This window comes from Glycine soja, chromosome 15 (assembly GCF_004193775.1).
Source record: "Glycine soja cultivar W05 chromosome 15, ASM419377v2, whole genome shotgun sequence".
Classification (NCBI taxonomy): domain Eukaryota; kingdom Viridiplantae; phylum Streptophyta; class Magnoliopsida; order Fabales; family Fabaceae; genus Glycine; species Glycine soja.
Window position 1 is genome coordinate 393,852 of NC_041016.1, and position 24,135 is coordinate 417,986.

General features: G+C 30.8%; 2 protein-coding genes and 1 long non-coding RNA gene across 8 annotated transcripts; 1 reads left to right on the forward strand and 2 right to left on the reverse strand.

The window, feature by feature from the left end:
* Nucleotides 1–3,411: 3,411 nt before the first annotated feature.
* On the reverse strand, nt 3,412–6,519 carry LOC114386712. 2 transcript variants are annotated; one of them, XR_003661150.1, is made up of 4 exons: nt 6,369–6,519; nt 6,168–6,216; nt 4,823–5,023; nt 3,412–3,911 (listed from the first exon to the last, which is right to left on the reverse strand). It is a non-coding gene; the product is annotated as an uncharacterized LOC114386712 (long non-coding RNA). The 2 variants fall into 2 exon arrangements; XR_003661149.1 differs by lacking the exon at nt 3,412–3,911 and having other exon boundaries at nt 4,127–5,023.
* Nucleotides 6,520–6,968: 449 nt separating this feature from the next.
* On the forward strand, nt 6,969–9,999 carry LOC114387180 (ribonuclease 3-like protein 1). 4 transcript variants are annotated; one of them, XM_028347319.1, is made up of 6 exons: nt 6,969–7,104; nt 7,187–7,292; nt 7,382–7,595; nt 7,942–8,053; nt 8,786–9,139; nt 9,342–9,999. In XM_028347319.1, the coding sequence occupies exons 2-5, from the start codon at nt 7,203–7,205 to the stop codon at nt 8,952–8,954; spliced, it is 585 nt and encodes a 194-aa protein (XP_028203120.1). In that variant the 5' UTR covers nt 6,969–7,104; nt 7,187–7,202; the 3' UTR covers nt 8,955–9,139; nt 9,342–9,999. The 4 variants fall into 4 exon arrangements, with proteins under 4 accessions (XP_028203120.1, XP_028203118.1, XP_028203121.1 ...); XM_028347317.1 differs by having other exon boundaries at nt 6,969–7,074; XM_028347320.1 differs by having other exon boundaries at nt 6,969–7,071.
* A 1,227-nt stretch (nt 10,000–11,226) lies between these two features.
* On the reverse strand, nt 11,227–16,049 carry LOC114387049 (probable receptor-like protein kinase At1g80640). 2 transcript variants are annotated; one of them, XM_028347152.1, is made up of 10 exons: nt 15,612–16,049; nt 14,465–14,635; nt 14,102–14,343; nt 13,867–14,020; nt 13,706–13,769; nt 13,525–13,621; nt 13,344–13,443; nt 12,488–12,606; nt 12,310–12,399; nt 11,227–12,222 (listed from the first exon to the last, which is right to left on the reverse strand). In XM_028347152.1, exons 1-10 carry the CDS (start codon nt 15,727–15,729, stop codon nt 12,070–12,072), a joined length of 1,308 nt encoding a protein of 435 aa, XP_028202953.1. In that variant the 5' UTR covers nt 15,730–16,049; the 3' UTR covers nt 11,227–12,069. The 2 variants fall into 2 exon arrangements, with proteins under 2 accessions (XP_028202953.1, XP_028202954.1); XM_028347153.1 differs by having other exon boundaries at nt 13,867–13,999; nt 15,612–16,048.
* Nucleotides 16,050–24,135: the final 8,086 nt, after the last annotated feature.

Sequence of the window (24,135 nt, forward strand, 5' to 3'; positions counted from 1 at the left end):
ATTGGAATTTTGATGAAAAGTATCATAGGATTGGGTAAACAAGTTATTAACATTTCATCGAAATTCTACTCAATTATTTATTTAATCTATATGTTTTAAAATTCTATACTTTATCATAATGATAAATTTACATTGGATTTTTTTTTGTCTAAATTATTTTAACCAGAAATAAAAATATTTATAATGCCTTTAAAGTTCATTTTTCTAAAATACTATTATGTTATTTATATTAATTAAATTATAATAGTGAATGAAATAAAATATCACAAAAAATATATAATAGTGCAAGAAAATATCATACTATATAATATTTTTGAAATATTAATTTTTAACGATGATGAACAGTATCATATGATCTATGTAGTCGATTTCATCAAATGAGATAAAACTTTATTATTATTGTGGTATAAAAAATTATAAAAAAAATTATATTTTTAAATATTGTTATTTTTTTATTTTGATATAGAGTTTTTAATTTAATGTAATATATATATATATATATATATATATATATATTAATTTAATGACTTTTGAGTAAAAAAAGATATATGCTATCACTTCATAAAATTAAACTCAAGTTATACTGTTCTCTTTAGGATTTGAAATTTCTTTAAATATAAACTAGTTAGTTATTTGTGGATACACAAGTCAATTTGTTTTAGTACTGAAATCATGTTTAGATTAAAAAGTCAATTTTTTTTAATGTTTGAAAAATTACAATTTGAGATAAATAAATAGACTTTGGTTGGGATGCATGTAATTTAAATAGATGTAGGATTAACAATAATTCATACACAATTTTAATATAGTTATCATTATACTTCTTGTTTACAATGCTATAATATTTAATTAGAATGGTACTAAAGTATGTTAGGAGTTGTATAAGTTAATAATGAAAACATCAATGAAGACATTGGTGATAATTGATGTTAAACTTTAGTTCACAAATATTTTAGGGAACTAAATGTCTTTACATTTAAAAGTTCATCATCAAACTACTTTACAATGATAAACCAATTATTCTTGTTTTTTTTAGGAAATTATTCATGAAATCTTAAAAAAAAACCCTATTATAAATATTACATATAAGATATGTTTTATATTACATGTTGCATTATACTCTTACATTGAAGCATTATCACCAACTGATACAGAGATGCATATCTTTACAATATAGGATTTTGAATTAAAAGTGAATAATATGGATATATGAATCCCGATAACATTAATTTCTTTAAAAAACAATTACTTGTGTATATAATGCTGAAAGAGGTGTCACACCGAACTTAGAGTAGAAGAGCAGGAGAATGAGAATGGAGGAACCAAGCGTGATGACACTGCCAAAGAGTGTGCGGAGCTTGGTCACTATGATGTCCATGATTTTTGTGTGGATCCAAAATCACATATTTAATAATAATAAGAAATTAAGAAATCTAACTCTTATTAACGATTTTTGTGAGTGTGTTTTGAAATCAGGAACACCTTATTTAATCGAAATTATTTTGAAATTGTATCTGCGACCAGACATTTCAGATTGAATTCAATTTTTTCTTCAAAACGGCAACACTACGACTTTGGTAATTTTCTCTTCTATTTTAACTCCGCATTTGCATGTTTTTTTATGAATAATAAAATATATTATGATACTATTTTTTTGTTATTTCTATGTGTGCTGGGAAAAGTTTTTTTTTTGTGTGTGTCATGTACTCTTTTTTTTTTAGATTCACGATCTTTTCATTACATAACTTTCCCTGCCTTTGTCAATGCCTCTCTCAACCGGATGATGATACTCACGGTCTTGGGGGGAAAGTTTATGACATTAAAACTGACACTTGATAAATATTTTGTTGTTGTTAAATTAATAACATAATTCTACAATTTTAGTTTCTAAATTCCAATTGTAATTGTATAATATAATCTATGATTTGATTGAATTCAATTAAAAAAATTTATGTGAATCTCACACTTATTCATTTAATTTAAATATTTTGTTGCTTTCCATTTTCTACTATTTCATTCTAACCAAACCAATCTCACAGTTAATAGAATATGCTACCATGAGAATGATATAACATGGTGTTGCATTTGACATTTTTAAAAAGGATTTATGGGCATAATTATTTTATTAAAAAAATAAACTATGAGACTAAATAATCACTTATATCATAATGAAACATTTTGAATAATCTACTTATATTTATAATTTTTAAATAATAGATTAGATGAGACACAATTAATGACTTCTACCACAATGTAACAATTTGAAAATTCTACTTATATTTAGCTCCCACATCAGAAACTCTTACACTAACTGGACTAAATTATCCTTAATAACTTTTTTTACCATTCTAAGCATATAAATAATAAATTTGTTTATTTCTCCTCCCCACCCCCTGTGAACAAACCAAGGTGTCTCTCCCCTCTAGACCAAAAATAGTTATCTCAAGTAAGCTACAACACTGCCATACTGGATCGATGCTCGATATATATCATTTGCATACTATCTCTATGTTCCCTTGGTCAATAAGGTGCTTTCTTCTTGGTTTGCACAACAGTACAATGAGATAAAAGAACCACTTGCACGGGTATATCTCTATGTTCCCGTCATGTATTTGTTTCAAGTGTGACCACCCAGGCCAAAAACATTCTAACCATTTCTTAGAACATGAGATAATTTAAGCCCAATAAAGTAAACACGCGTTAATCATGTAAATTCACTATATTAAATTGTCCCCAAAATATTCAAACAAAAGAAGTGAAAAAAAATTAGTGACTACTATTGTTGTCTCTTCAAAATAACTGCAACAAATAAAGGGTGTTTGTTAACTCATTGACAAGTATACCAAATTGTCATAAGTAATCTGAGTGTCGAGTCCACAAGAATTTTATTTGTACTTAGATTAATGCAAACCTAATTTTCAAGCAGTTATAAGGTAGAGAGATAAGGAATTATAAGTGAGAAATTAAAGGAAAAAGAAAAAGGCAAAAAGACAAAAAAAACAATAATTTAAATGTGAATGATAAATTCATAATGCAAATATGTTGAAACCTAGCATGCCAAAATTATTTGTAATGCAATGTTAATAATTTTTCTCTATCTAATGTTATTTCAGTTTTTACCCACATCTACTATGATATTCTATCTTTGATTCCCCGCAAAAAGAGCTTAATTTATCTATTTTCTCTCCCAAATTCCTTTACAAAAATAAAATAATAAATCTCATTAAGATTAAAGATGCATGAAATAAACTAAACAAATATCACTCTATTCCTAGATATGATTTCATTTAGATGCTTTTTTCCCCGTTCTCTAGACAATAACAATTTTCCAATGCATTACTTCCTAAACAACACATGAGCATGAATAATCATAGCACAATCAATAACAAGAAAGCACAGAAAAAAAAATAATAGAAATTAAAATTACATTAAATAGATAATAGGAAAGAATTACATTACAAGAGTTCATGGGGATAAAAGAAGAAAAAAAATGAATAAAGAAAGAGAAGGGGTGAATGGCTATAGAAGGAGAATTTTTCCTATTAAAAATACTCAAGCTTTAGGTGTATTCAATAGAGATTCTAAATCTCGATGTGTCTTTCTCTTTTACTTCCTACATCTTTCATAAGCCTAAATAGCTTAAAATTCACGCAACCTCACGCTAAACAGACCATTATGGGCTTAGAGGATATGACGATGATCACGCGCTGAGCGCAGGGTTGGCGCTAAGTGCGCCTTTGGGTTTCTTCGTGAATCTTTTTTGCACTAAATTTGTGCTAGCCGTTGAGCAAGTTGACATGTTAGGTCTATCTTGTACGTTAAACGAGCTATCTCAATCTTCAACTTTTTCTTCAAATTTTTGTATCAATTTTCCTTCAAAGTACTTATAATCTTTCTTCCTTTGAATCTTGCTGGTTAAGAATTAAAATGATATTAAAATTCTCATTTATTTCATTAAAAACAATAGTAAAATAAAAGAATTTTAATCATTCTTAATCAAAATTGACTATCAATTAAACTCAAATTTCGCAGTTATTAATGTTTAATTTTTGAAACTTGGTAAAATTATTCCTTCAGGTTTGATTTCTCTCATTTTAGAAAGTAATAACACAACAAACAAAAAATGTGAGACCCATTTAAATAATAATATTTCATAAAAAATGCACATTTGTCTTACACACACATGTGAATGTGGTGATATCAAAGATTCAGAGAATACATAATATTTTTCATAGACATAGACAGGAATGAATTATGCAAAATTGATGTTGACATTTTTCTTTACCTCTTTCAAGCATTTGCTTGCTGTACTGGCCAATAATGAACATTTCTTGATACACTGGCTTCTTGTTTCTAAATTCTTGTGATTGATTCTCTTAATTTAGGACCAGTATTTGCACATCTAAAACTGGGTTCAATTGGACTATTATTATGCATGTGATAATGGGAACCACATGACCTGGATAAATAGTTAATGCCACCATTTTCTTTGTCTGTATTATAATTAATCTTCCCTTTTGTGAATTTGGCATATATCAAGTGATGAAGTAGTTGAAAATGCAAAGCAATTATCATTCCAGGAAGGTTTGCTAGTTAGTCCTTTATGTTCATCTTCTCAACTTTATGTGTGATTTTCTTAATGCGTTCTGGTGTCCATTATCCTATGCACATACAATCATGCACAAGATAATGGCGTTTAGCACCCTCACCATATATTAAATAAAATGTTATGTTCGTGAATGATCCTTCCCACACCCTATTGTGAAGGGCATAAGAACTTATGTTATTTAGCTTGCACGATAGGAGTTAATTTTCTTCAAACCTTGTGACACCTAAACTCTAACACCAATGAAGAGCTTGTATATGTTGGTTTTATACTCTGCCTCTTCCCCGTCTGCTAACTTCAATTGGAAAACAGGTGAGAATTTCTTCAGGAGTTGCCGCTGCAGCTGCTTTAAAGGTTGGAAAGAAGCTTGAGAATGCAGGAAAGCTTATTGGGGTAAGATCAAAATATGCATATTTCCTACCAAAAAGATCAAAATCAATACATAATAATTGCAAAAAAATAAAATAATCATTTGGTTCTGGAATGAGATGGATCTTTGCTGAATTTATGAAAGCATCATACAAATGGAGTTTTCATTTTACCAATCTGATCATATTTAAATTTTTTTCTTAGCAACCTGGCCTTCAAAGCAAAAGTCAGGAATGTATGAAAATTATCATGTACATAGATAGAAAGTCAAAAGAAAAAAGTCAGAAAAGAAACTATAATATCTCAGGATTAAACAAAGTCTGCAAAAATCATTGGGAAAACATGCAAATATATTAAATTGGTTGGACCTACTGATATAATTACACCCAGGCACGACTACATTTTCATGACTATTGCTAATTGATACCAACACTGTTAAAGATAGAGACTACATGATCAGTTGGTCCCAGGTTCAAATGCTAGCGGCAGGCAAGCTACACTACCTGCACTTAGGCCTCCCTTGCCCGTTCCCACACTACTTCCAGTACCTCTTTTATAATCCAAAAAGAAAAAGGGAAAAATTTTGATCTTCTAAAGAAAAGGTTGGATCAAGTCAAAAAGCAGAATATCATTTTAATTTTTTATCATTTTCTGATATAGACCTCTATGTTTCAGCTATAGGATACATATTTATAACATGAAGTCAGAAACTAATCAAGTATATATGTATTCACGACAGAAAAATCATAGTAAAAGTACGTATATTAAAAGTAGTTGTAAAAAATCCACAATCAAACCAAATGAAAACCCCAAATGGATACCCCCAAAATAAAAAATACAATATAATCCTGCAAAGAATCAGCAGTACATTATCAAACAATTCCTAACTTGAAGTTAACTTAGCAATTTGATAAAGAAGACCAAAATCTTAATTCCCAAATTAGGTTCCAAACTCATGCTAGTCATTATCTATTCAAACACCTTCTTCTCCAACATACAAACCAGCTACAATTATTCTCAATATTGAGTCAACATCTCAAAGTGTAAGTTCACAAAGTTGCAGTTTTAGGCAACAAAGTTTTAACTTACAACAATAACAGCAACACCAAACGGTTTCATCTTTTAGGTTTAGCTCTTGATGACCCCCCAAACCCTAACGCGTAAAAAAATGAGGGAAATAAAAAGGACTTACCAAAGTTCCAGAAAGATGACCTCTGATTTCCTATTTAAACCCTCAAGTCCTAACCAAAATTGAAAAAAAAAATCAAAATGACGAAAAAAAAATTAGCACGAAGATGAAAAGGAATGTTAAACACTAAAACCTAGCCTCGAACCCTAACCAAAATCGAAAAAAATAGAATGAAGATGAGAAGAGATCGTCGGGGAGATTGACCTTGTTGTCGCCCATCGCCATTGAGTTTAGGATTGCGAATTGAAGAGTATATGATAGATAGTGAGAAGGAGAGAGCGGTGAGAGAAAGAGAGAGAAAGAATGAGTGAATGATGGTTTGAGGGCCCAACTTAGGGAGAACAGTTGTCGAACAAAAGAATGACAAGAGAAGTGTATTTTCGATTAATTATTCTTTTATATAAATACTATTGAATTGCTCACTTAAATATAATTATAATATGTTCTATTAAAGTATAACATGTTTAATAAAAGATAATTTTAACTTCAAGATTTGAATTTTTTTAAGGTTTATTATTGAAGTATGATAAAGATTCAGCTCTTATAAAAAAAAACTTTTAAGATTTACATCTATTTCAAAAAAATTAATTTTTTTACAAAATTGATTTGCATTTAATTTTTGTAGAAATTAAAAAAATAATTTAAGATTTTAAAATGATATTTATTATTAAAATAAAAAAATTAAAAATAATGTCACACTTTAAATAAATAAAAAATTAAGATCTTAAAATAAAATATTTTCCTAAAGATGATAGATTATAAAAGTCTAGCGAACTGGAGAAGGTCTTATTTCCAGAAATGAAACATACCATAATAGAAAAGTGCCATCATTCATGACTCACCCCACCCCTGTGGCCTGACTCATTTCACTGCTGCATTGCAAGATAGAATGAGAAGTAACAGTATGGTGGTGCTTGTCGTTACTTGCTTCATTCGTTTGGTTTTCTATCTCTTCATTTAACTTTAACACCACTTTGCCTTTTATTCTTTCATCTCAAACTGCAAACTCGTTTCTTGCGCAGGCCAAGACAAATAAACATGGAAAACAATTTCTCCCACGCGCCCAATTTTGCTGTTAATCTCAATCACCTTCCTCCAATCAACCCCTTTCGAATCACCAACTCTAAGGTTTTCTTTTTTCTTTATTATTTTACAATTGGGCTTGTGCAAAGTTTGCTTCTTTTTATTGGGTTCAAATGAATTCTTTCTTTTTGCAGGGTCAAATGAACAATTCTTGTAGCAGAGCTGCTGCTAAAGCTGTGAAGCGAAACCCCAACCAGAGAATGAAGTTCGTTGCTTCTGATAAAGACATTGTCAAAAATCCCTCCTTGGGAATGGGAAACATTGTCGTTGAAGACACATCTTCAACTTCATCTAACCAAAAGATTCAGTCTTGTGGCAACACAACCTCCCCAACTCAGACAGAAGAAGGTACAACACAATTGCTTTTGCCTTGTCTGGTTGTTTTCTCTTTCAAGTATGCTTCTTCTATCTTTGTGTTGATGTGAAGCTCTTTTTGGTCACATAAATAAATTTCCTATCTTTTGGACTTTTTAACAATTGTTCTTCATTGTTATTATTCATTAGTCATTACTATGTGCTAGATCTTCAAGTTGTTGTTGGTGGAGAACCTTTTTGTTTTTTAGTTCATTAGAAAGTTCTTTTTTGTTTTTGACTTAGGTTTGTCTCTTTTGGAGGATATCTTATCCTCCTCTATAGTTCTAATTTTTTCCAAAAATGCTTCTTTTATCAAAATTATAACCCCTTTGATTTTTAGGTATGAAGAAAGGAACTGCTAGGTCTACTTTGTACGAGATCTGTGCTGTGAACTGTTGGAAACCCCCAATATTTGAATGTTGCAAAGAGGAAGGCCCAGGTCATAAGAGAATGTATGTCTACCAGCTACGTGATGTTTAATTAGTGTTTGTACTTTCCCTCCTACTGAATATTTCTACATTGTGGTGTTTAAATAGTGTTTGTATACAAATGACTACTTAGAAGTTACAATTATGATTAACTAACAAATAGTAGGCCACATTTTGTATGTTGGCAGTTGCAAGCTCACATTTTAGTTTTGTTATGTCAAAGCAGGTTCTATTAAAGAGAAAAGTGACTTTTCTCTGTTATTATGACTTGTGTTATCCTGAAACTGTCTATCCCAGTACACAATATGGGGAACGTATAATGAATAAGTATCATATTCTATTTCTCAATTGTACCATTTAAGTCAAGATGTCTTATATAAACAACTCATAGCTCAGGTATGAAATGAAAAGTCGTAGAAATTGTAATGGCACGCAAATTTATTTTATTTCATTCTTGCTCATAAGATTGATTCCATTTCATGCTGGTATCTAACTTGTATTTGTCTTGATCTAGTCATTGATTGCCATGAAAGTTGTTCAATTACTTGACTAGGCATCATCCTAGATTTGAATAAACTTGGAACAAGTGTCCTTTATGATAGTAAATGCATGATATTCCTAAACAGCTACTATTTTGCTTCTGTTTGCCACTCATGATGAAAAGTTTCATCATGAGTGGCAAACATGAAACTAAAGGAAATATAATTATAAATTTTATTTTTGTTATTCTCAGTGACTAGTTGATGTTTATCTCAGGTTCACCTTCAAGGTTATTATAGAGATAGAAGCATCGAGAAACATAATAGAGTGCTACGGTGCCCCTCATGGAAAAAAGAAAGCAGCAGCAGACCATGCAGCTGAGGGAGCATTATTGTACCTAAAAGTATACAAGATGTATGATGAAAAACCAATAAATAAAAAGTAGATTATTGGATATCATCAGCAGCCAAGATTTCCACGGCCACCAAATCTATTTCATTCTTCAGTGATACTCTCTAGACTTGGTTGCCAATGCTCAGAAGACCATACATTCTTAGGAGAGCTTCTTAAACCATTCCCTGCCAAATCTTTTGTCCTCTTCCTGGTTAATGTATTATTGCCATCACAAAGGTGAGCACTGCTTGATGATGTTCTTGTTTCTTTTGCCATATCACTAGCATTTGCTTTAGTCCTGCCTCCAATAAACATACTCACGAAACAACTATCATGTGATAAACCACCATTCTTATCATTATTAATATTTAGACTCAAATTTCTTACATCTGCTCTGATTTCAGATTTCTTGCTCTTATTTTTGGAATATTGCTTGTAGATATTGGATTGCTTTGCACTGCTTTTATTCCTGAAGACACAACAAGTGGAGAGCATAACATCATCTTCCTCTTTGCTGGATTGTGTGTTTCTAATTTCATCAACTGAAGAACTGATTTCAATTTCGCAAGCAGGAGCAGGAGAAGGAGAAGGAGAAGGAGAGCTCCTTGGGGAAAGCCTTTGAAGCTTTCTTATTGTGCTATTTGGTACTACATAGTACTTTTGTCCAAGCATGAGCATTGTCTCTGGTTCAACAACCGCCCATGGTTGCTGGAACACATATGGATATGCAACATGGCATCTTGGATACCGGCACATAATCTCAGCTGCAGTCACTGGTCTGTCATGGAGTTCAACATGGCCACCAGGATGGACAATCTGGAGAAGCATGGTCTTTGAATTATTAACACAAATCCAGCTTGATAATGTCATGGTTTCCCTGTGTCTTGGGAGTGCAGGGTGGGGTGGGGGAGGTCGAAAATAGAAATGGGAGCAGGCTGTTCTCAACTCATTGGTAAGAATATATAAGTAGTTCATCAAGGTCAAGTGGGGAAAAACATACAAAACATGCGGTCTTGGCTGTTAATGGTCTTATTCATTGGTAGTATCGTAACAATTGTTTTCTATCGAGGCATAGTAGATTGATTTTATATTATGCATATTCTTCTCTTGCTTTCTTTTACTAGAATGCATTTCAATTATGCCCTACTAAGCTGACATTTTATAACGCGTTATTTTTTCACCATGGAACTATACAAGATGCCCCATTCCTTCGGGCACACGCTTTTGACTTGCTGGAACTTCTTCATATCTCTCATCTCGGTAGTACCTACATAGTTGAAATGATCTGGAGTGTGTATAAAATGATAAATGGGTCACAATTTAGATCAGCTTTATCACATCACAGTATTTATAAGAGAAGAAAATGAAGTAAATCAATTATTTTTTTTTTCACAAGTTAAAATTAATTTACTAAATTCAATTTTTGAAAAATTTAGCGGAAAGAACTATTAGAAACGTATATAAGTTCTTGTTAAGAAGTTTATCTAAATCGGGTCAATATACTTAGAAGCTAACATAAGTACCGATCACGGCATCATGATGAGTGTTCTGTTCGTTAAGATTTATGTAGTTGCTGGGGATTTTGTTTGGAACAAGAAACTTCTCGAGTACTCTACTCGAAATTTAGATGCACTAGCACAAATATCATGTCTGATGGCAGTGACTATGTTTTTCGTGATTAATTCAGATAATCTTTGTCAAATGAACATTATTGTCAAAATGGTATGACAAATATCCTAATCAGATCCATTTAGAAGTTATAAAGCATATGCTAAAGCTGAGTAAGCAATTGTTTGTTGGGAAAGTGACTAAACTCCATGAAATTGATGATTACGAAGGAACATGAGATCCTTACAAAGATGGTTTGAGGAATATGACATTCTCCGCGCGTTCATATCTGTGGAATCCAAACCAATGATTAAGCATGCAGGTTAATTTATAGTACTCAGAACTCAGAATCGTTAATCTCGAGAAATTGTGTATACATAAAAAACAAAGTCGAGAATGCAATCTTGGATTATACCTTTTCTCTGTTTTCTAGCTCGTTCTTGTTTTTCATGAGTTTGACTTGAAAACAAATTTGTTAACCAAAATGCCAAATCGGAAGAACCTGTATCCATCTGAATAAAAAAGATTCGGGACTTTATACAGTTTAAGTGGCGAAGAGCTTTTTTTTTTTTTTTCTTTAAAGTATCAAGTTTGAGTCTTTTGAACTTTGTGACTTCGAGATATTGAAGGTCTCAGACTAAAAAGATAAAAATAATAGGAAAAGACGAGTTTGACATTTGTGGAAGACTTCCACTTAACTTTGGTTAAGAAATCAATAAAATAAGACCTATGTAACCCATAAGCCTCCTATTTTTTTAGTATAAGACTGAGCCATATAATATCCAGCTTTTTAGTATCCTCACTATCATGTAACTGTAAACTTATACAATAAGGTTGAACATGATTTTCATGTTCAAATGTCATGAAAGAAGACTAAAAGCAGTAATCATGATGAAAACCCCGTAGATATGTTTTTGTCTTAAAAAAACAATTAATGATTGATAGTTGCATTTGTCCTGAATACCCACAAAACAAAGCATCTTTCAGCTAGACAGCCACCAAATTAATCTTGAGAGTGTCCTCATAGCTTGTAAAGATGGTAATATCACCATGATTTACGACTAAAAGAAGAACCAAATCGCAATCATGAATAATTACAATTGGATAATCCTCTTTGGCTCTTTGTAATAATTACAATAATAACATGTTAATAAAGTGCACAAATACCATAGTTAGAAAAATGAAAACACAATTTTTCAAAAGGTTAAATTAATCTTTTAGTCCTCTAATTTATTATTTAAGTTTGATTTGATCCTCTAATTTTTAAAATTAATTCAATTTGGTCTCTAGTTTTTTTTTATTCAATTTGGTTATCTAATTTTTAAAATTAATTCAATTTGGTCTCTAGTTTCTTTGGAAAATATGTCTTCGGTTTAAAACCACTTAGTAACGATTTTTGAACCGTTACAAATGGTGATTTCTTACCATGTAGATTAAATAACCAAATTGAATTGATTTAAAAAATTAAATAACCAAATTGAATCCAAAAATCAGAGAATAAAATTGAATCTAAAAAATAAATTTGAGGACTAAAAAAACTAATTTAACCTTTTTTAATATCAATGAGAGTTCTCTGAGCTGATTGGTTCAGTAACTCTAAGTGACCCTCCAAGCTCAACGGGTACCAAAGGGATAAGAGAGTGTAACACATCTGTTATTAGTGGCCTATAACTTGGTTCTGATTGCACGCAGAGTACAGTCACTGCAGCAACCTGCAGAATGTTAACATGAACTTAAGATGTATAGTATTTATCACTAGGCAGGAAAAATTGTGATTACGGTGCTTCTAGTCAATGAACCTGATACAAATGCTTCAAGTCCATTGTGTCTCTGATAACAGGATCCAGAATACTAGGAAGCTTGGATCTGTCGGTTAGCTGAGGCATGGCCTGCAAGTTGAAAGTTGTGACCATCAAGTACTGCAGAACTGAAGTTTTCTTCAGAATTCTCCACTAAAAGGCATGAGAGAAAACATACCCATGATACAAGGGATTGATATTGGTTCGAGGTCATGTTCTCCATGGGTTTTTTCCCGGTTAGGAGTTCTAGAAGGACAACCCCAAAAGCATAGACATCGCTCTTATCAGTTAGTTTACCTGAAAAGCTGGCTATTGTTATATTCGTTTTGAAGGAAAATTAAAAAAAGAAAAAGATCAAGTTCCATAGTTCTAGTTAGCTTAAAGTGATTAATGGGAAACAACTCACTAATGTACCCCTTTTTCCCAACAAAAGTAAGCTGGTACTTCAGTAATTGTACAATAACCAAAACTATTCCCACTTGGCTTAATCTGCTACATGAATCAATTGACATCATTAGGATCTACGAAGTTTTTTTAATTAGTTCCACAAGTTTTCTAAGGCTACGTTTAATTGAATGCCTAATGATGAATGGAATGAAAAATGTAGGAAGGGAATGGTGTAGAATAGAATGGAAGGGAAAAAAGTTACCATTCCATTCTTCAGTTATTTTATCATGGAATAAATGATTTCATCCCCATGCCCTCCAAATCGAAGGGAAAGGAAAAGAAGGGTTCATTCCATTCCATCCGGTTACATCTCATTCTATTCCACTTGATTTCATCCCTTTCGATCAATTCAAACATTCTTTTAGGTCTACCATCTTCTTATATTCCTCTTAATTGGATTATCTTCCTTTATATTATAAATCACAAAAAAAGGAGCAATGAAGCATCTCAACAGAAGGTCGAAAGGTAAAGAGAAGTAATGTTTCTAAGGAAAGACTAATACTACAACCACCTGATTCAAGAAAGAAGCAACAGCGTAACAAGGTTTATGTTATGACTTTTTTATGATCATAAATATTCTTGTATACCATGTGATATGTACTCAGGAGCCACATATCCTAAAGTTCCTGACATCTTAATGTTCTTGTGTTGCATTCCCGAAACCACAGCAAATCCAAAATCTGATAACTGAATCACAAAACTCAGTAAAGGAAAGTAAATAATATAATTAACTAATTGACATGTAAGTTTAACAAGTCACAATCTAACCTTGGCATTAAAGTTAGAATCCAGAAGAACATTAGAGCATTTTAAGTCTCTATGAACCACAGGAGGATTGTTGTGCTCGTGGAGATATTCTAATGCTCTGACAGACAATTTGCATTAGACAATATAGATAAGACAAGGGACATTAAATTAGTCTTAAGTAGAATAAGCATCATAAACTCACCTGGCAACGTCAACAGCAATTCTTAACCTGAGATGCCAAGTTAAAGATGACCCCCAATTAGGCCCTACAATTGTTGATACCAATGAGAGCAACATATGATAATTAAGTTCCCAATATAAGATTTTTTTTTCTATCTTCATCAACATTAATGAAAAATGTACCATGCAATTGAGTTTCCAGAGATCCATTCTCCATCAATTCATAAACAAGAAACCTCGATTCACCATGAATACAATAACCCATAAGTTTTATGATATTTTGATGCCTTATCTTGCTCAACCAACTCACTTCATTCTGCAATTTTGGGTGCAATAACTAAAGGTGAAATCAGTAAAGGGGAATATCAATCAGATCCCAGGAAATACATACTCAAATCTAACTCTAAAGGACCATCACCTCAAATTCTCTATCAGCATCACTCTCTGCTTTCTTCACAGCTGCCTGGAAATGTTCATCAAAACGAGCTCTGTAAACAATTCTAGAACCACTCTCACCCATAATATTACTTGTGCTAAAGCTGTTTGTTGCAGCCTCTAACAGCTGATAGTCAAAAATGGCAACTGAACTCCTTTTATCTGCCATCCTAGAGTAGTTCAGTTTAGCATTAACCGAGCTTATGGTTTCCCCTTTTGCAGTCTCTGCAAGTTCAATAAATAAATGAATGAGCAGTGGAAAAGTAATTTTCTATGTTTGCATTACCAATGTGCAAAAGAAAAAAGAAGACCCAAATAAAAGTTTCACCAGAGAAAATAGTCATACCAATGGTTTCTTGGCTTATACTTTTGGAGCATCTTAAGTTTTTATGTCGACGGAACCAGACATATAACAAGAATAGGAAGACTCCACCAAGAAGAGTAGAACAAGCAACTAGTGCGATTAGAATTCTCTTATTCAAATTCTGGTGATGCACTGTTCTAACCTCCTGAATTCCTGTTTCAATATAGGACAACACTACAACTCATTAAGCAGCATATACTGAACTTATATAAGAATTCACATCAAATAAAATGTTGATGGGGGATTACAAATCATGAAAATAAATTTAATATGAACAAATTGGTAGGAGGTGACTCAATAAGTTGTTTGGAATGTCAATTCAAAATTCTCAACCATTAATTCAGGTGTGATTTTGAGACACAGTAAATTGAAAAGTAAAAGGTAGAGACTACTGGAATGTGTGTGATGACAATTTCTAAGAGAGGTGACTCTTGGAATTATAGTAAGCAATCAATTAGTGCTTCTTCAAGAAATATCTTTAGAAGTCCTTCACCACATTAAAAATAGAGGTTCTTGAGGTGAGAAGAACTACCCAATTTGAAGAGGGGGTCATATGTCCAAGCAAAACAGACGTCACTCTAGGAGAAGTGAGATAGTGATTCTCATTCTTTGTAACTTTTGAGTGAGAGACTCAGGTTTGTAGGGAGATACATATTTGTTGAGATGTTCTCGAAGACATAGACAAGATGTGTTGAATAATGTTAAATTCATGTCTTCAGCTATTTCTATTAATCATGTAGTGTATGAGGAGGTTTTCCTCAGCCAAAGTAGCATGTTAATGTCTATTAAGAATGCAAAACTGAGGAAACAATCTTATTTTTATCAGAATTTACCACTACCAATGAAAGTTTTATTATTTTCCATGGACTTGAGCACCAAACAATACAAAATTTAGTATCCTTTAATTTCAGGATTGCACTTTTCAGAAACCACACTTGAATATATCATGAAAATGATGACACCAACCATAATTCAAGGAAAATTCACGATGAGAGAGAAAATAGGAAGTAAAAACAGCAGAGTGAGGTTTTGTAGTTTGGTGTTTCAAGTTCAAAATATTGTAGTGTTTACAACCAATGCTAACTCATAAAAAGAATTAAAATAAACAAAGGAATTGTAGGTAGAGTACCTGGAGATTCAGCTTGTGCATTTTGAGAAAGAGAAATGGAGGAAGCAGCAAGAAGAGTTGGTGAGGAAAAAGAAATGCTTAACACCCAAATAGGCAGGAACAGAACAAGAAGATTCATCTGGTGGGTGTCCTTATTCAAGGAGAGGGAGTGGAATAACTTGTTGGCAAGAGAAGCTTCCTTCTTTTCTTGTTCAATTTTGAAACGATTTTCGGCAGTGCAGAAATGGACAAAGTCACAAAGGTTCTTCTTTCAGGAAAACCGAGAAAGTTCTTTTTAATCCATTTTTAATTTGATGATTGATGAACCAACGATGATCAGAAGAGAGAGTTCAAGGGGCAGTATGGAACCTGAAATCACGTGGCAGTTATCTAAAGGTGAGAGAGGAGGGTTCAAAAGTTATTGGGACACAGGGTTTGTGAGATGTAGAAACCTGCATGTGGGTCATCACAATTTATGCTACACCAACAAAAATTAATTCTACGGTGCTTTGCGCTTTGCCTTGGACAACTTTTGGAACATAAAGGCCCAAGCCTTCTCTTTGTCTATTTACCTTTTTATTTTTAATTAAGTTTTGCATGCGTGAAATATAGGTCATTTTTATATTATTATCTAGTAAAATAAAATAATTTTTTTAAATAATTATTTAAAAAAAATGATTTTTTTGATAGTAATCAGAAAATGATATACTTTTCAGATATGAAAAACTTAATTAAATCATATATAATGACTGTTTTGTGATCAGTGGTCAATATACACATGTTATATGTTTCTTCACTCTTCCTTCGTTATTCTCTAGATTCTCTTTTAGTTTTGTTTAGATATTAAATATTCGCATCTTAATTCTTTAATTTTATCTTTAATAGTATATGTCATGTCATCACTTAATGAAAGCCAACACATGTAACATGTATACATAGATGACGGACCGCAAAACACTCATTATATATGATTTAAATAAGTTTTTCATTTATGAAAAATAGACGATTTTCAGATTACTATCTAAAAATTCATTTTTTTTTCAACCAAGTATTTAAAAAAAAATTCAATTTCATTTCACTACCTACTGTTAGTCGCCTTCTGTTAAGCGATGACGTGATATACGGAATATAACGTCATCATGTCTTGTCACGGATACTTGAATACTTTATTATCACATTGTCCCCTTTAATGACGTGACAATAACATATTAGTGATAATACGTAATGATCATGACACTGTGTCTTAGTAAAATTAAACTGAATTTTTTTAAAAATATTTAAAAGAATAAAATAAATATTAAATAGTAATTTAAAAATGACATATATTTTAGGTATAAAAAATTTAATTAAGTTTTTTTTTTGTTTTTCAAAGAATAGACTTGCCGTCTAACTCCTTCCGGGTCCCCATGTTTTGGAATTTGTTATAAAAGTAAAGTGCTCATTCAACGACACACTATACTTTGCTATTTGTGAATTAAATCTTCGTATCTCTGTGTTCACTTAATTAGTAGTATATATGTCTCAATTCTCAATGCATATATACATATGGATCACTCAATTTGGAAGAGAGAATGGAGCGTTTATTATTACGTACTGCGGCTACTAGTATTATTATTATTACTTAAAAGTTGAAAGTATACTCAGAGAATAATTGTTAACAGTATGTGACTACTCCATCTTGGTGAATAGTGATTGCATTAGCATTAGATTGTCGCAATGTCAGCTGTAACTTTCACGAAACAATACAGCTCACCTGGAAAACCCATGGCCTAAGGAAAGGGGGAAAACAACAAATAAATACAATAAACTAAAGGAAAATAAAACAGGAAGTTAACCATAATCATAGTCATGTAATGCATATTGTATCGTTACTTTTGTCTGAGAAGGTGGAAGAACATGTGATAACATCACATATGTCACGTGAACTCTTTATAATAAAAACCATCGAATCAACTGGGGGAAAACAGAGACAAAATAAACAAATCTGTAAGCTGTGATTCACTTCACCTGTGGTTGTGCCGTATTAAGTCGTAAGTCAAATATGCTTACGTTTTCTTTGTTGGTACATGCTTATGTTATTCAAATAATTAATCATTTATTATAGTTAATTAGTCCTTGGTCAAGTTGATCCTGCCTTAATTATCCCGTAAACTGTTGCTCTCTTGCGGAATTCTCTTAAAATCCGTTCGATCATCTATATATATAGAGAGGAGTAACTAAGTTACTCCAAAAGCAACTAACTTATTCTTTATTTTTATCATTTATATAATTAATCTTAACCATTAGATTTTTAAGAAAATAAAATATAAAAATAAAAAGTATTTTTTTTAAAGTTACTCTAAGAGTAACTAAATCTCTTATATATATATATATATATATATATATATATATATATATATATATATATATATATATATATATATAAAACTTGTTAACGTACTTGTATTAATAATAAAATATTTTGATTCAATAAATAATATTTTGTATAACATGATATTATTTATTCTAAAATATGTATTTTATAATATACTTTAATTTAGATTTTATATTTCTTTTATTCTTCAATTTAACTATTGATAATGGAAAGATTGATATATTAAGTTAAAAAAAACCAGGTTGATCCAATTCAATCTCATATACTTGAGGTCTTGACCAGGTTGATGAGTTCGGATTCAAATAATGAATCGATCAATTTTTTTTTTAAATGAGCTAGAATAAAAATAAACTCCTCTTAACTTATCCTTGCTCCCGTTATTAAGTAGTGGAGAAACATAGGAGAAATCACATAAAATTATAAAGTTCATTGGGATTATTTACCTACCCACATATAAAGCAATGTTATCTATATGCCACAATTTTTATCACAAATTCTATATAATAAAAGGAAATATAAGAGAGAGAATCAAAATGTATAATGAAATTGATAATGCGATCAAGAGAAAAATCCTTCATATATTACTAATAGGTTCTTGACATATTTTTTGAAATTGCAAATAAGTATCTAATATAGTTTTAAAAATTACAAATAACTCTATGCATTGCAAATGATCCTTACACATATCCAGTACCACTCGCAAATGAAATGTCACTAATCCCCAAGAGCCAACCTCTTCATTCGTTTGAACTTTAGATTAAAAGGCTTCATATAGACCATCCTAGCCAGTGGACCAATGAATTGAGCAAATTTTTTAGAACCAACCTCTTCTCCCTCGCATATTTTAACGGGCTATCCACCATCCTAACTAGTGAAATCAACGAAAAGGGATCGATCTCCTAGAGTCAACCCACTCATTCTTTCGAACTTGAGAATTTTTTTTTTACGACAAATGTTAACAATTATTAAGTTATGTTGATGGAAAAATTCAAACCATGATTTTTTTTATCACTCCAATTCTTATACCCTTCCTCAAGAGGTTGTAGATCATTCTAACAAGTGAAAAAGATGAAGTGGGTCAATTTCCAATAGTCCACCTCTTTGCCCCTTTGTTTCAATGACCAAGGGGTCGAACCCCCTCCAAAATCAGAAGTTAGATAAATAAGTTGGATTCATGTAAGCTAGCTTCCCCTCCTATGGGCTCAAGTCAAGGGAATTGTGTACCTTTATAATCTTAATTAAGGTCCGATTTCAAGACCCAATCTTCCATTTGGATACTCATTTGTAATGAGAATCCAAGCATCAAATCTCAAGCATTCAAGGACTTGGCAAGAAATTTGACTTCGGTAGGTTTTTAATCATTGATTGACCATTGGATGCTAACTCAAATATAAGTAGAGTTGGATATACAAACAAACTTGATATATGTAGTTCCACAAAATAAAAATAAAATAATATAAAATAGGTGGCGTGTAACCAAGTTGTCGGGTTAACCTACTAACCTAAATAAAAAAATTAAAAATTGAAAAAAAAACTAAAAAATTATAAAAATATAAAACAAAATAAAAAACCATTAAAATATGACATTTTAATAGCAATTTTTTTTATAAAAAAATTGTGTCATCTATACATCCATCAAAAGTTTATTATTTTAAGATTTAATTACCCATTTAGTTTCTATAATTTTTAAACTTATCATTTTTAGTCCAAGTAGATTTTTTTAGTCCCTGAAGTTTACATTTTTATTCTGGAAAGATCTCTGCCGTTAAATTTTTTTTAATTCCGTTAGTTAAAGAATTGTAACAACAGACACCTTTAGAGAAGTAAAATGTAAACTTCAAGCACTAAAAAATTTACTTATAAACAGAAAAGACTAAAAAAAATAAGTTTGAAAACTATACGGACTAAATAAGTAATTAAATCTTATTTTAATTCATGTAAATACTTCGAAAACAATCTTAGAATATGAGTTATGAGTCTAACTCAATCCTATAAAATTATTTTATAAGGTAAGAGTTGTCTCTCACTTATATACATTATTTTAGTCTCATCATTAGTCAATATAAAAATATAAGACATTTACATGTAATCTAATAACAACTCAATAGCAAGTTACTTGATTGATAGACTCAACAATAATCATTATGAAGTGTTATCATCAAGTAAAGTATGGATCTAAATCAACTTTAAAAAAAATGATTTGTATATAAACTATTTTAATCTCTTTACTAATCGATATTAGAATCTCTGAACTCACAAAACTAAAACAATTTGGGCCAAGCATATTAGAGCTTTAGGACCGTGTTCCAGTACGTGGCTTGGACATGATTGGGACAATCTTTATCCATTCTAATTATAAGACTTTGATTTGAATTGAATCATGTATCCTTTGAACAATTTGCTTGCAGTTACGAGAACGCTTACCCTATAGAATAAATATTATCAGGGATGAAATTGACACTAAATAACACAAAATAGAACAATCCATCAAACAATAATTGTCGTACATCAAGAAACCTAAGCTTAAACTGAGCACTTATGCAGTTATCAACACAAAATTCTATGGACAAGATAAACAAAATACCATAATTTCATCAACAAAAGAACAACACAAGCACACAACCAAGGTTATCAGACATACATATTTATTATATAGGCATATAAATAAGAAAAATAATAAATCATAATTAACGGTTACTTAAAATAAAATTACATAAGAGGGTCACACAGAGGAAGTGGAACTATCAAGGAATTCGATGTGAGTTGTTGTAATTTTATAATTATATTTGATTTTTGCATATAAAAAAAACGATCTGAGGAACATTTTCACAGCGGAAAGCAGAGGGACAGGAAATAATAGTGTTTGCTTTTTCTGATTGAAATGGCGTTCAACATTCCGCGTTCAAAGTTCCTAGAAGAGTGAGAAAGCGTGTATACTAAAGACACATAAGTCTACAATGGTAAGACAAAAGGGAGATTTGTTTAGAGGGCAGAAACAGGAACCATATGACAAAGACAAAGATCAATGTCATAGAGAAGTTGAATAACTCACCCAGCAAAGATCCATGCAGAAAAGAGATTGACGATGAAGAGGAACGAGGTGATTCCGCTGATTGTAAAACTCCTTTGAACAGAAGGAATCAGATTATGCTACGTCAGGATTTTGACAATCTTGCACATGACGTATTTGCTATGTACTGTACTAGGGATCAAATCCACTTGGACACTCAGACAATACAGGAAATTACAAGTTTCAATTTTCAACATCTGAATCAAATGGCATGGATGGAACTATCAAGTATCAACCATATGCTTTTTTTGTTCTTACCAAAACATACATAAATGCAGTTTAATGGAAGGTACAGCTCAAGAACCAGATGAAATCGATTCTGTTCTTTTTTTCAAAACATACTAAAATTCTATAGGAAGATGAGTGCATTTTTTTTTTTTAACTCACGTGATTTTATACATATAAATTACACCTTCTGAAACTTATAATTGTTTTGAAAATAAAACTTGGAGATTATCTTCTTCAAGTCATGATGAGTATTGTCTTAGCCTAATTATTCACTCTAAGTCAACAGACAGACAAAACTATGCAACCCAACCCCGTTGACAATATGTTCTAAGAACATTTATCTTCATTAATTTTCCAACAAGTGTGCAATCCTCCAATACTCAAAAGTCAAAATAAGAATAATATACTGTAGATAGCTTTTTAAGAAACCTCACTGATGTGATATCATGAATAAAAAGTCCCAAATTAATGAACGGAACAGATCCAATAGCCATTGCCTTCTTTGAAGAATTAATCATTAAAAGGAAATAAAAATAAATAAAAAATGGGTACCATCTACTGAATCTCACAAAAGTTTTTTTAAGAAAAAAAGCAGTTAATAAAAGCTTTACAAGGATCAACATATGAGAAATGATATATTAGTCATAAGCATAATTAAGGAGTATAATGCATATTTGACTTTCATTGATGCAGAAACCGTTCCATCGATAATAATCGCAACAATCAAATGACCAAATTAAGAAAACTATACTTACCATTTATACTATATACTCTTAGGAGGTTCCAGCCAAATGATCCAATAACATATCCAGTCTCTGCACGGGAAAGTTTATACTTTATACAATTAATAAAAATACCAGATGAACGTGGAGAAAAAAAATAAGGACTTGGATCCAACCAATTGTGGGTTATTTCTTTCCAGCAGGAATATATCCTTTTACGCAAGCACAGTAGATTAGGCAAATCCAATAATGTCTACGAAGACAAAGACTCGAATCTATTTACCTTTGTTGACCGTCAAATGACTTTTGCAAAAGTATATTTACCTTTCTTTTTGTAAAATCATATTTAAACTTTTTAGGTTTAAGTATTTTTATACATCTTGTAATTTTTTTTTTCATCCTTACAAAATTATTTACATTTCTTTTTCATGAGTCAAAACATTATCTAAAGTGTTTTAAGGATAAAAAATAAAAAAAAACATGAGATTTTAATAAAATATAAAATAAAGATATACAAACAAATTAGGTCCAATGAAAAAGAAGAAAAAAGGGAATTTATAAATAATACTACTCCAAGACTTTCTAGTATAAGACCCAATCCAAAAAAGACTAAAAAAAATGACGTAACGATTCAAAAAATTACATCCTAAATAAAATAAAAGATAAATAAATCAAAATTTGATGACTTTATTAATATGATCAGGAAAAAAAAATTATTAAATATTAAAATTATTTCAATTTACAAAAACTAAAAAAAAAATGTAAGAACAAAATTAAAGAAAATAAATAAATTATAAAGATTAAAAAAAATTTAAATTTTTATAGATCATTGATTTGTTATTTTGATTTGTGTACAATAAATTAGACTGAAAATCAAACATGGACAAAAAAGTCTGGAATCTTAACTCTTGAAAGAGTAGGATTCAACAAAAGAAACCGATAAATTCGGTATTCAATTGTATTCTCAATGTCATCATTAGAAACGATTCTCCTAGGGTGTTTTTTATTTTGGAAATCTAGATGACTATTTTAAAGTGAAATTTTATTTTTTTAATCACATTTTTTCAACCTGCATGATTTTAACAATTAATAAGGAGGAAGGGAAAAAATCAAGATCAAAGCCGTGGTAAGATTTTTTTAAACAGGTAACACTGTTTGCATGGGTCCAATTAATTGATTGTCGAGGCGGAAATTAATCATACATTGAAAAATTTGAAAAGGATAAAAAAAAGGCACGGGAAAAAGAAGGTATATTATAACGGAAATAAATAAGTTTTCAAATGAAATTTCCACTCTGATTCTTGTCTTCGGAGACATTCCAAAGGACCAACACTTTTTTTTCCACCTGAAGTTCAAACTCTTTAACTTTATCATTTTGCTGTCACTTTTTTCACGGTTAGTTCACTAGTCCCTTTACTATCTTCAAATGTTTCTGAGCAACAATTACACATGAATTTGATTATTGATTAATATAGGCCTTTGTCATTTGTCAAGGCAAATTGGGACCTATGAAATTAACCTCATCCTTAAAAGAATGACATATTAATAGTTATAGCACCCTAACATATTTAGATTTTTTTCATAAACAAGATATTTTTACATCCAAAAAGTTTTGAGATCATTTTGTCTCTCTTAATAAAGTTTTCTCTATATGCATGACTAAAAAAATGAACCTCTGTCAACATGTTTACTTAAGAAACTTTGATTATTTATCAAATGTGTTAAATCTTATTGATAGACTTTTTATATGATATTTTCATATTTTCATTTGGAGGTATATTTAACTTTATAAAAACATACACATTTAACCAAAATTCGATGAATCTATTATGGACTAGGTGTAGCCGTGTTTGAGGCTTAAATATTAATCACATATCATTTTTTTTTCGAAGGCATTAGACTTTTTCGCTTAATTTTCATAGATGATTTGATTTGAGACATCTAGCTTAATATAGTTCACCCTGCCTAAATTACATCTAAGTAACAACTAAACATATTGATTTGATTCATATTTTGCAATTAATGAATATTGGTGTGACATAAATGTCTGTTTTAAAACGTTTAACTCTGTGAATCAGCGTGTAATTTGATTTTTTTTTCTTCTAGAGGTAATATATTTTACTTTACACTTTTCTCTGGTTAATAATAACT